This window comes from Danio aesculapii, chromosome 7, assembly GCF_903798145.1.
Source record: "Danio aesculapii chromosome 7, fDanAes4.1, whole genome shotgun sequence".
Taxonomy (NCBI): domain Eukaryota; kingdom Metazoa; phylum Chordata; class Actinopteri; order Cypriniformes; family Danionidae; genus Danio; species Danio aesculapii.
This window is the reverse complement of record NC_079441.1, coordinates 62,205,711-62,216,318: the sequence shown is the minus strand read 5'-3', so window position 1 is coordinate 62,216,318 and position 10,608 is coordinate 62,205,711. Positions and strand designations below refer to the sequence as shown.

At 35.2% G+C, this 10,608-nt stretch overlaps 2 protein-coding genes across 7 annotated transcripts in view; one reads left to right on the top strand and one right to left on the bottom strand.

Moving 5' to 3' along the window:
* The first annotated feature begins 3,269 nt into the window (after positions 1-3,269).
* On the top strand, positions 3,270-7,710 carry rps17 (ribosomal protein S17). Its single transcript, XM_056462966.1, has 5 exons — positions 3,270-3,326; positions 3,828-3,979; positions 6,966-7,071; positions 7,316-7,381; positions 7,591-7,710. Exons 1-5 carry the CDS (start codon positions 3,324-3,326, stop codon positions 7,666-7,668), a joined length of 405 nt encoding a protein of 134 aa, XP_056318941.1. The 5' UTR covers positions 3,270-3,323; the 3' UTR covers positions 7,669-7,710.
* A 1,867-nt stretch (positions 7,711-9,577) lies between these two features.
* The window catches only part of neo1a (neogenin 1a), a 304,905-nt gene continuing 303,874 nt past the window's right edge, over positions 9,578-10,608 (bottom strand). For all 6 annotated transcript variants that reach the window (XM_056462293.1, XM_056462295.1, XM_056462296.1 and 3 more), the window contains one exon: positions 9,578-10,608. This exon is cut by the window's right edge and continues 619 nt beyond it. The gene's annotated coding sequence lies outside the window, so the exon portion shown is untranslated.

Below are 10,608 nucleotides of genomic sequence, written 5' to 3'. Positions count from 1 at the left end.
GGTGAGTGTGTCTGTCTTTTTTAGAGGCTCATACTGTGTGACATATCTCTCTCTCTCTCTCTCTCTCTCTCTCTCTCTCTCTTTCTCTCTTTCTCTCTTTCTCTCTCTCTCTCTCTCTCTCTCTCTCTCTCTCTCTCTCTCTCTCTCTATATATATATATATATATATATATATATATATATATATATATAATATGTAGATATGTATATATATGTGTATGTATATATATATGTATATATGGATGGATGGATATAAACAAATTTAAATAACCCTTAATTGTTTTATGACACAACTGAATTTAGTAGACCATGTAGATAGATATGGATAAACCAATTCAATAAACCCCAAATTATTTTAAGACACAACTACATATAAAATGTATGGTCTACTAAACTCAGTTGTTTGTGTCATTAAATAATTTGGGGTTCATTGAAATTGTTATACTTTAAGCAGCTCTTTTTGAAGTATGACTGCGTTTCACTACTGAGTTATATAAATGAACAACATCCTATGAGATTAGTTTGGGATTTGGTGCTGTTGTAATTACATGAAAATGTTGTAATGTGTAAAAGGGGAAAGTAACTCAGTGTTATAAATGGACAGGTGATAAACAATGCCTTTAAAAGTCTGATTAAAAGAAAAAAAAACTTTCAAAATTTAGAGCATAATGCCCTATAAAATCATAAACGTGTGTGTGTGTGTGTGTGTGTGTGTGTGTGTGTGTGTGTGTGTGTGTGTGTGTGTGTGTGTGTGTGTAGAATGTGTTTTAAAATGAGCCACTTGTTAAATATTTGGCTTATTTTATATAACATTGCGTGAGTTAGGGTAAATATTGGTGCTGAAAATCCTTGAAATTGAATACTTGAATTTTAATATATTTTTTCAAGGTTTTAAAAGTTCTTAGATTTTGGATAAAATGCATGAAAATGTAAACTTGTTGCTTTAATAATGATTCGTTTATATAATTAGTTAATAATAAATTATGGTTATAATTCAATATTTAAATACAATATTAATAAAGAGGGTAAAAAAGTATTTCGACGTTGGTCTTGTGACAAACAAACCAAATAAACATCTAATAGGCTGTGATGAATGTATATCATGTACATCAAAAATATGCATCATTCTGTGGGGATGTTTTTCAGCAGCAGGAACTGGAAGACTAGTCAGGATAGAAGGAAAGATGAATGAAAACCTGCTTCAGAGTGCTCTTGACCTCAGACTGGAGCGACGGTTCATCTTCCAGCAGGTCAGTGACCCAAAGCACACCGCCAAAATATCAATGGAGTGGCTTCACAACAACTCGATGAATGTCCTTGAGTGGCCCAGCCAGAGCCAAGAACCAAATCCTATTAAACATCTCTGGAGAGATCTAAAAATGGCTGTACACCATCGCTTCCCATCCAACCTGATAGAGCTTGAGAGGTACTGCAAAGAGGAATAGGCCAAAATTCCCAAAGACAGGTGTGCTAAGCTTGTGGCATCATATTCAAAGCGACTTGAGGCTGTAGTTGCTGCCAAAGGTGCATCAACAAAGTATTGAGCAAAGGCTATGAATACGTACATGTGATTTTCAGGGTTTTTCATTTTTTATAAATTTACAACAACTTCAAAAAAATCTTTTTTCACATTGTCATTATGGGGTATTGTGTGTAGTATTTTGAGGAAATAAATTAACTTAAACCATTTTGGAATAAGGCTGTAGCATAAAAAATTTGGAAAAGTGAAGCGCTATGAATACTTTCCGGATGCACTGTAGATATAGGTCATTATCACTATAAAGTGCCTTTGAGATGTCAGAATTTAAAAAAAAAAGTTTGAGATTTTTTATTTAACCACATAGTTATATTAATTAGACCCAGTGTAAGAAATGAATGTTGGTCAAGCTTCTGCACTTTTCACAAATAATCTGAGAGCTGAAAATCAGTAAACAAACCTCACATTGTGTCAACCCTGTCATGAACAAATTCAAAGTAGTATAAGTATATTTTCTTTGCAGTGTGATTACAAAATGTATATTTTCAGAAAGCTAATGTGTCCCTGAACTTTCATCCTCATTGGCAACATCCACATCTCCAGGGTCAAAGTTATTTTTCAGTAGGTTCTTTTTAGGAACAATGTCAGGTCGGTGGCTCCTCCCTTCATTCCCCTAGGACCCATGTTTTGCCCATTTTCTAAGATAGATAGATAGATAGATATATAGACAGACAGACAGACAGACAAACAAACCCACACACACAAACATATATACACACAAATATATATCATTCATTTATCTGGGGGGTTCAGCTGACTGTATCCATGACAACAGTTTTACCTTATGTCAACCTGCCAACAGGTAGTTTGCTGTCCGACCGGCGATCAAAATGATTTCTGAGGTAACAAAAAAACACATTAGCATCAATTATAAGCAGTAAATGATAAAAATATAATTAATATAGCCATTTTTTAAATTAAGTTTTGATATAGGCGCCGGCGGTAGTAGGCCTGGGTATATTACGTTAGCAATATACTAGTATTGTTAACGTGATCTCGGCTTTAAAAGTAAAAAAAGCATTTGTTTTGGTGTTTCAAAGCAATTTACTGATTTAACGTTAAAACTACAAATTGCAATCGTTGCTCGCTTTAAAAAAATAAATAAATAAAACCCAAGATCTAAAATATTTAGTTAATCTTTCGAACAATATTACCTGGCCCTTATTGGTTAATTAAGAAATTACACAAGATGTCTTGCTGAGGTTATAAATAATTTTATTTTCATAAAAGTTGATCATTTAGTTGAAAGGTTGAACATTTAGCTCGCTTAGAGGGAAGCTAATGTAAAAAGTGTCTCACTTTACCCCACTCTCCCCTACATCAGAGGGTTTCTTAAAGGGGCATTTACCACACCATGACAGGGTGGACAGCAATTTGAAGGACACGTACAAAATTATTAATAATATTATGAAAACAGAATAAAACAGATCAAAATGACTTATTTTATCATCTTTTTAAAGACAAAAAGAGTATTTTAAAATGTTTTTAATTTGCACTAATTCTCTGGCAAAATCACATCCATTCAATGTAAGAATATTTCAAAAATTGAGAAAAACATATTTCAAAACGTTTATAATTCTACCTGCACGTGTGTAAAGGTTTAACCAGTTATATTAACAAGATGACTGATTCAATCTTATGGAACAGCAAATGCATACATATATATATATATTTCTCCAAAGTTAGGCGATGGAGCTCGTCTGCGGACTTTTATGTCACTTCCGAAAGAGCGCTATAAACTTCCGCCCCGTACTGTTTTAAACCCTTTTCCTCTAAGCCAAGTCAATATGGTGTGTACCGTGAATCGGTCAATCCACTCAAATCCTTTATTTGAATTAAGTCGGCAGGTTTTGTAAATCTTTAGAATGTTATGTCAACACGCGTAAGATTCACGTATACCAAGTATTTTAACGTTTGGCAGGAGATGTTACGTAGAATGTTAAAAAAACAGCTCCGCGTTGTCTTCCGGTTTACAACTTTCACAGAAGCCGCTTCAGATGTTAAAGTCTGAGAAATGTAACGTTAGAAAATATTACGCTAAATTGAATTATTAGCGTATTCAATTGCTATGAGTGACGCTTTTAACATGTAAAACACGGTTATAACCCCCAAAATTTTGTTAAAAACAACAGCTCAAGTCATTTAGTAGCTCACTTTTCTCTCAGGGTTACCGTGTTAAAACGTTCGTTTCTGAAGTGTGCAGTGTCTCAATGTGTTATCGTTAGTAATTGAAATTAAAAGTTCAGAAATGTCCTGATATCCAGACTGACTAGTGTGTTTGCCGCTGACAGGGACGCGTAAGGACCAAGACGGTGAAGAAAGCGGCTCGTGTGGTCATTGAGAAATACTACACCCGGCTGGGAAATGACTTCCACATCAACAAGCGGGTGTGTGAGGAGATCGCCATCATCCCCAGCAAACCGCTGAGAAACAAGATCGCAGGGTGAGTAAAATCCCGTCCAGCCCCAATAATATCCAACTGTGGACCCACTTTTTCTCAGGACACACAATCTAGGCAAGTGGGAGTGACTCTTACCGCTTTAGGTTAGAAGTCTCACAGCAGCAGTTACAGAAGAAAGAAATACTAAATGTTTGGAACAACTTAAAGGTGCATTAACAGCAATGTTGGGTATGTTCCATTAAAATAGTAATTAGTTATAATGACTAGTTCTTACAAATAGTAAAGGAGTTGCATCATTATCAGTGTTGGGGAGGTTACTTTGGAAATGTAATAGATTACAGATTACAAATACCCCAATTCAAAACGTAGCAAGTAGTGTACTTTTTCAATTACTTAAAGTAAAGTAACTGATTGCATCTGATTACTTTTTGGTTACTTCAGATTACTTTTTGGTTACTTCAGATTACTAATCCAAGTTTCTAATGGATATTTTCAACTAAATTGTTCAAGCATTTATACCAAGCAAGTATGACCGTACAGTAGCTCTGTTTACTGTTAGAATTTCAAAATCTTTCACCACTTGAATTAATATTATATTAATTTAATTTTAAAGTACAGCCACCACAAAACCAGATCTATAACAAATAAACTGTTGACTGTTGTTAAAGAATCTTAATTTTAGTTAGTTGTGCAGGGTGATTTTTTTTTTTTTTTTTTTTGTCGTCGCATTTGCAATAAAAAAATACGTCTAAGCTATATTTGCAAATTTCATTTTTAAATCGAAGCAACTTAAATCCAAGTCAATTTTATCTTAGTGATCAATAAAACTCAATGAAACATATGAGGGATAATTGTTCAGAACAATTATTTACTTTAAATAATATTCTATACCAAACCGAAACAAATTATATATCAGCAAAAACAAAAAATCCAATAAATCTGGTGTTACTTATTTAAAATACTATAGTAATTTAGAGTAAAAGGAAATATTTAGGAATGAGTGTTCTATTGTAAATATATTTACAACTACTCTTAATGTATTAAACTACATAATGTAGTATCATCAATAACTATCATGAACTAATAGTAATTACCATAGTATACTTCAGCCTTTACCCTTTACTACAGTAAACTATATATATATATCTATATATATATATATATATATATATATATATATATATATATATATATATATATATATATATATATGGCGATGTCAGTGACCAGAGTGAGAGTTGGCAGTAACGCACCAGAAAGTTTGTCGTCGACCACCGTTAAACGGAAAGAAGAAATCGTCATTCTCGCCATCACATGGATTTACTTTCACAGAGCTGTGAGGCTGGTGTCTAGCTGATAAATGTCAGTGCCGTCACTTTTTGATCCGCAATCGGTAAATGTAGCTTGTATGGACACTACTTGACTAATAAAATAGCTTTGCTATTAAAAAACTTTTTTGGTTTATACAGTAGCGACGCTACCGCCACGCTACTGAGAAATGTTGTTAGGCTAGTAGCATCACTACTTGTAGCATAGCTCCTGCCCAACACTGTCAATGTGATAAAAGGCTGGTTGTAGTAGCCTACTGCTTTCAGCGGCAGAGAGGATTAATGTAACTGGTAGATGTAGCGTGCCGCAATCAAACTGGAAAACCAATCAAAAGCATCAGAATAGCACCGCTTTAATAAATGACCTTAGCGAAAGGCATCATGCATCTCAAAAACAGGCAAAGCAACAGAATAATATTATTCAACATATTTAGATGTAACCCCATTTGTAATCTTTAACATTTTCATAAGTAACTTTAACTAATTAATGTTACTTTTATCGCCCAACACTGATCATTATAGAGGTAACTAACTACCAGCAAAAGTAACTATTGTGTTACTTAAAAATCTAATCTGTCAAATGACTACAAGAAAAAATCTAAAACATTGTACACTAATCTACACTATTTTAATGTTGTTGTGGGACAATGTGAGAGACAACCATGAAATTCAATATATCGTTATAATCAGGGCTTGACATAAACTTTTTTGATCACCAGCCACTGTGGCTAATAGTTTTCCAACATTACTAGCCACTCATCATTTTCACTAGCCACAATTTTGCTGTTGGGGAAATATTTTTTAAATACATTAATCTGACTTTGACATGCTAAAATGACTAGATTTAAATTGTCCACATGCCGCCTCATTTATTGAACTTTTTTTGTGTTTGGAATGACCTTGCTCAATGAACATTAGCAAATGAGTTTCATAGTGTCACGTTACAAATAGTTTTATTTCCGTTTAACTTGCGTGTGTTTGTCATGGTCCGCAAACTACTTTTCGCAATCAAAGTTAACAGTGATTCTCCTATTGTAAAGTCATGCAGTGTGAAACCCCTTGTCGCAGATCCATTTTGCATTGTGAACACAGCAGCGGTGGAATGCTATCCCAGATAGTCATGTAGTTAGGCATGGTCCGGTATAAGATTCTGACGGTATGATAACCTTGGATAAAAATGTCACGGTTTCACGGTATAATGGTTTTGTGATTACTCCTCTGAATTAGTCTTTTTAAATGTCGGGGTTAAAAAAACAACCCTTTTCCCCCCTTTTGAACACAATATATTTTATTTTGAGAAACATTTACAATACTTTGGGACTGTAAACATGTCAGGCTGAATAACTCAAATGAATCTTTGAGTTCTGCTGTCTTCATTCGTTTCAAAAACACAGATTTCCTCAATTTAAAACTGCATTTTTGGAGATCTCTTTTGCTTCGTACACGTACCTTAGAAAAGGTATAGCAGAAAATTTTGTCTGTTTTAAAACTTTGAAGACCGTTATTGTCCCATGCCTACATGTAGTCGCATCACAGTTGTTTTCATACTGCTTTAAAAATTGTGCAGTCTGAACTCTGCAATAAAGAGTTGAACTGTGCAGTCTGAACTCTGCAATACTGTTGAGGCCAGTAAGAGAATTGTCAGTGCAAATGGATTGCAGAGACCAGGCATGTATTTATTTTTTTTGGTGTGTCTGCAGGTATGTGACCCATCTGATGAAGCGCATTCAGAGGGGTCCAGTCAGAGGCATCTCCATCAAACTGCAGGAGGAGGAGCGGGAGAGACGGGACAACTACGTCCCAGAGGTCAGTGAGGTTTACTCTGTACTGCACTAACATCACCCCAAATGTAAGGATTTAAGGGTTACATAGAGTTTAACACATTGATATCTTTATTTTTCTTTAGCCTTCAGGTAATTAGACCTTAGTAGCCCATGTGATGTAGTTCTGTATGGAGCCCCTAAAGCAGGGATGTCCAATCTCCGTCCTGGAGGGCCGGTGTCCTGCTGAGTTTAGTACAGAGTCGTTTACTTGTTCATGTTGTTTTCAGGTCTCTGCTTTGGATCAGGAAATCATCGAGGTTGATCCAGACACCAAGGAGATGCTCAAGAGTTTCGTAAGTTGATCTTAAGCTCCAAATATGAAATTATCATACTACATCACCTACATTAAACAACAGTTAACAGCCAAAATCAACAGTGTTTTGTATGAATTGAGATGACCGCTGTCAAATGTTCTGAATATAACATGAACGTGTCAGAAAAGCTTGATGTTCCAGTGTTCTTCTACAGACATGGATTTACCTTTTTGTTCCTTTTGCTGCAGGACTTCGGCAACATCTCCAGCCTGCAGGTCACACAGCCAACTGTTGGAATGAACTTCAAAACACCCAGAGGAGTCTAGATGTGTGGTATTTAACAGACGTCAATAAAGACTGCAAAAATATCTTTTGTGTGAAGTCATTTTTGACAGTCTGTATTGTCATCCTCCTACTGGTTACTAGAGATGTTTCCATTCATTTACGCATTTCCATTTGGTGTATTTTCAATTTCATGAGAACTCTCGTATAGCAGAAGATTTCAGACAGGCATTTTTTTCATAATTCGTAAAACTGCAATAGAAACTATTTCTTTTTTACATTCACAGCTGAGGGCAAATGCAACTACACTACCTGACATAGTCTTATTGCCGATCCAAGTTTTAAAAACGAATAACTTCTAGTTGATCATTTGGTATCAGAAGTGGCTTATATGAAAGGCAAAGGCCTCTAGATTACGCTTTATATTACTAAAATAAAATATGATCATGTCTTGAATTTTAAATATTTAATTAGGACAGTAAGGTCTGACTTTGCTTAGACAAAAGTCTTGTCACTAAACCGTAATGTACTGTATAGAATATAAAGTCATGGCGCAGTGGAAAAAGAATTAAGTGTATGACTCCCATGAGCTTGGAGGACTGCATCTATACATCTCTGCAATGGCTCAAATCACTTAGTCATCTAGAATGGCAAAGAAAGCTTTCTTGCAGGACTGCCAGAGGTCATCCATATTCTTTGGATTCATCTTCAATGCCGCCACCTCCATCTTACCTCAGACATGCTCAATAATGTTCATTTCTGGTGACTGAGCTGGCTAGTCCTGTAGTACCTTGACCTTCTTTTGCTATGGAGGCTGAAGTATGAGGAGCAGCGCCATCCTGCTGTAGAATTTGCCCTCTCCTGTGGTTTGTAATGTAATGGGCAGCACAAATGTCTTGATACCTCAGGCTGTTGATGTGGCCATGCACTCTGAAGATCTCTCGCACGCCCCATACTGAATGTAACCCCAGACCATGATTTTTCCTTCACCAAACTTGACTGATTGCAATGAGAATCTTTGGTCCATGTGCGTTCCATTATGTCTTCTGCAGTGTTTGTGATGATTAGTATGCAGTACAACAGATGATTCATCTGAAAATCTACCTTCTGCCACTTTTCCAAATGATCAACTAGAGGTCAAGTTATTTGTTGCTCCAACAACTGGGATTAAAAAGATTTCAGGAAGTGTACATAATTGATCATTTATATGCAATTTAATCTATTAAAAAAAAGTGGGTGGGCTGTGATAGAAACTTAATGGCTGTCACCAGGATTTTGGGAATAAGTGTTGCGTAGTATTTAAGGACATTTTGCAGTAGTTTATCTGGAATTTTTACACCTTTCACTGTAAAAAAAAATATGCTGAGTTTCACACAAGATTTATGTTGGGACAACATGGTAACCTAATTCTACAAATTTAAGTTAGATTTACATAAAATAGCTATCTCTGAAGGTTTTATTAAAATATTTCATTATTACCCATTTAGTAAGAAATTATGAAAGCGACAAAGCACTTTACTAACCTTAAAACGCTGCTGAAATTAAAGCATTTACAACACCTGTACAAACTGTTTATCAAAACTGATTTATTGAAATCGATTTGCCTAATTTTGTTACGGTAATGCATGTAGATCTGGCCTGTTCAGCCATAATACTACAGTTATTCCCCAAGAATGCAAGTTGGTTTTATACTCTGTTAAATATCAGAAGCAGTTATAAATCTGGGGGATTTAGAGATCTAGACATGTACCTTCAAGTCTTCACTATACAAAAACTAGCTTTTCTCTTGTAATTGAAATATATTTAGCACACATTAAGTCCAAACTTTAGCCATTTCTATATAAAGTCCTTATTAATGAGCTAAAATGTCAGGGATATTTAAAAATGGTGTCTGAGGCGAAAAGTGAGATGATTCTAATTGTAGGTGTGTGTACTGTAAATAAGAGTCAGATGCAACGTTTTCAGAATATTTTTTTTAAAAAGCCACGGAGTATTTCTAGAGACAGCAAGAAGATCTTTGTACAGAAATAAGCAAGAACAGAATTCTGCATATGCAACACAGTAAAACCTGCCGCTCAAATATCATTTCAGAGGCAAAAGAAATAAGACCAGCTGCCTACGCTAAACTATGACACTACATTAAACAAATAGAGCTTTATATTCAAAACACAAGATATGTAAAAATGTTTGTTCTTTTTCCTCTTTTCTTGAAATTGTTGAAAAAGTGCAATAAAGGTTTGACTGTCTACACTTGATAGGTTATCCCAAATAAGTCATCGTTTGTACCAAGTATTTCAGAATTTCTTACAGCCAGAATGACATTCAAGAAAACGTTTGAGAGAATGATTGCTGTTACAGATTTTTCTTTGGGTAAAAGTACAGATCAAAACCATATCCAGCAGGGGAGCAACCTTTTTTTGTTCTTTTCTTTTTTTCCATCACACATTGAGATTCTATACAAGTACTTCATATGAAACATACAAGAAATATAATGGGAAATGAAAGATGAGTTCTGGGAGTTGCGTATAAAAGTTGCACGCCAACAATAAGGTCTTCACAGTGAATGTCATTCGTTGAGTTTGTGAAGCGCCGATCGATACAAGAATTCAAAGAAATAGACCATATAAAGCACTTTCCAATATACCAAATTTGTACGTGTAGAACCTGAAGTTTTGAGTTTCAGCACCGAGTCTTGACAGCATACGTAATAGAGGTCGACGTTCTCATACAGTTCAGCGTGTACGGAATAAATATCACAGTGTCGTGTGATAAACATTTCCCAGTTGTACTGATTTTAATAAGGCATATCTTAAGGGAACTCCCATTTAAAACAAGCATGTTGTAGAAGGGGAACGCCAATCCAATCCCCAAATTAAAAAGCAGCTCGTCTCGGACTTAACGGAAACTGTCACAAAACATGGCTGTGGAGACGACGAGTCCGTTTTAAACGTATATGTACAAACCGATACGTGTATATGCATATA

Excerpts from the sequence above, each read along its gene's own strand:
- rps17 (XM_056462966.1), top strand. Across the intron at positions 3,980-6,965 it reads CTGAGAAACAAGATCGCAGG|GTATGTGACCCATCTGATGA; the intron begins GTGAGTAAAATC and ends GTGTGTCTGCAG. Across the intron at positions 7,382-7,590 it reads AGGAGATGCTCAAGAGTTTC|GACTTCGGCAACATCTCCAG; the intron begins GTAAGTTGATCT and ends CTTTTGCTGCAG.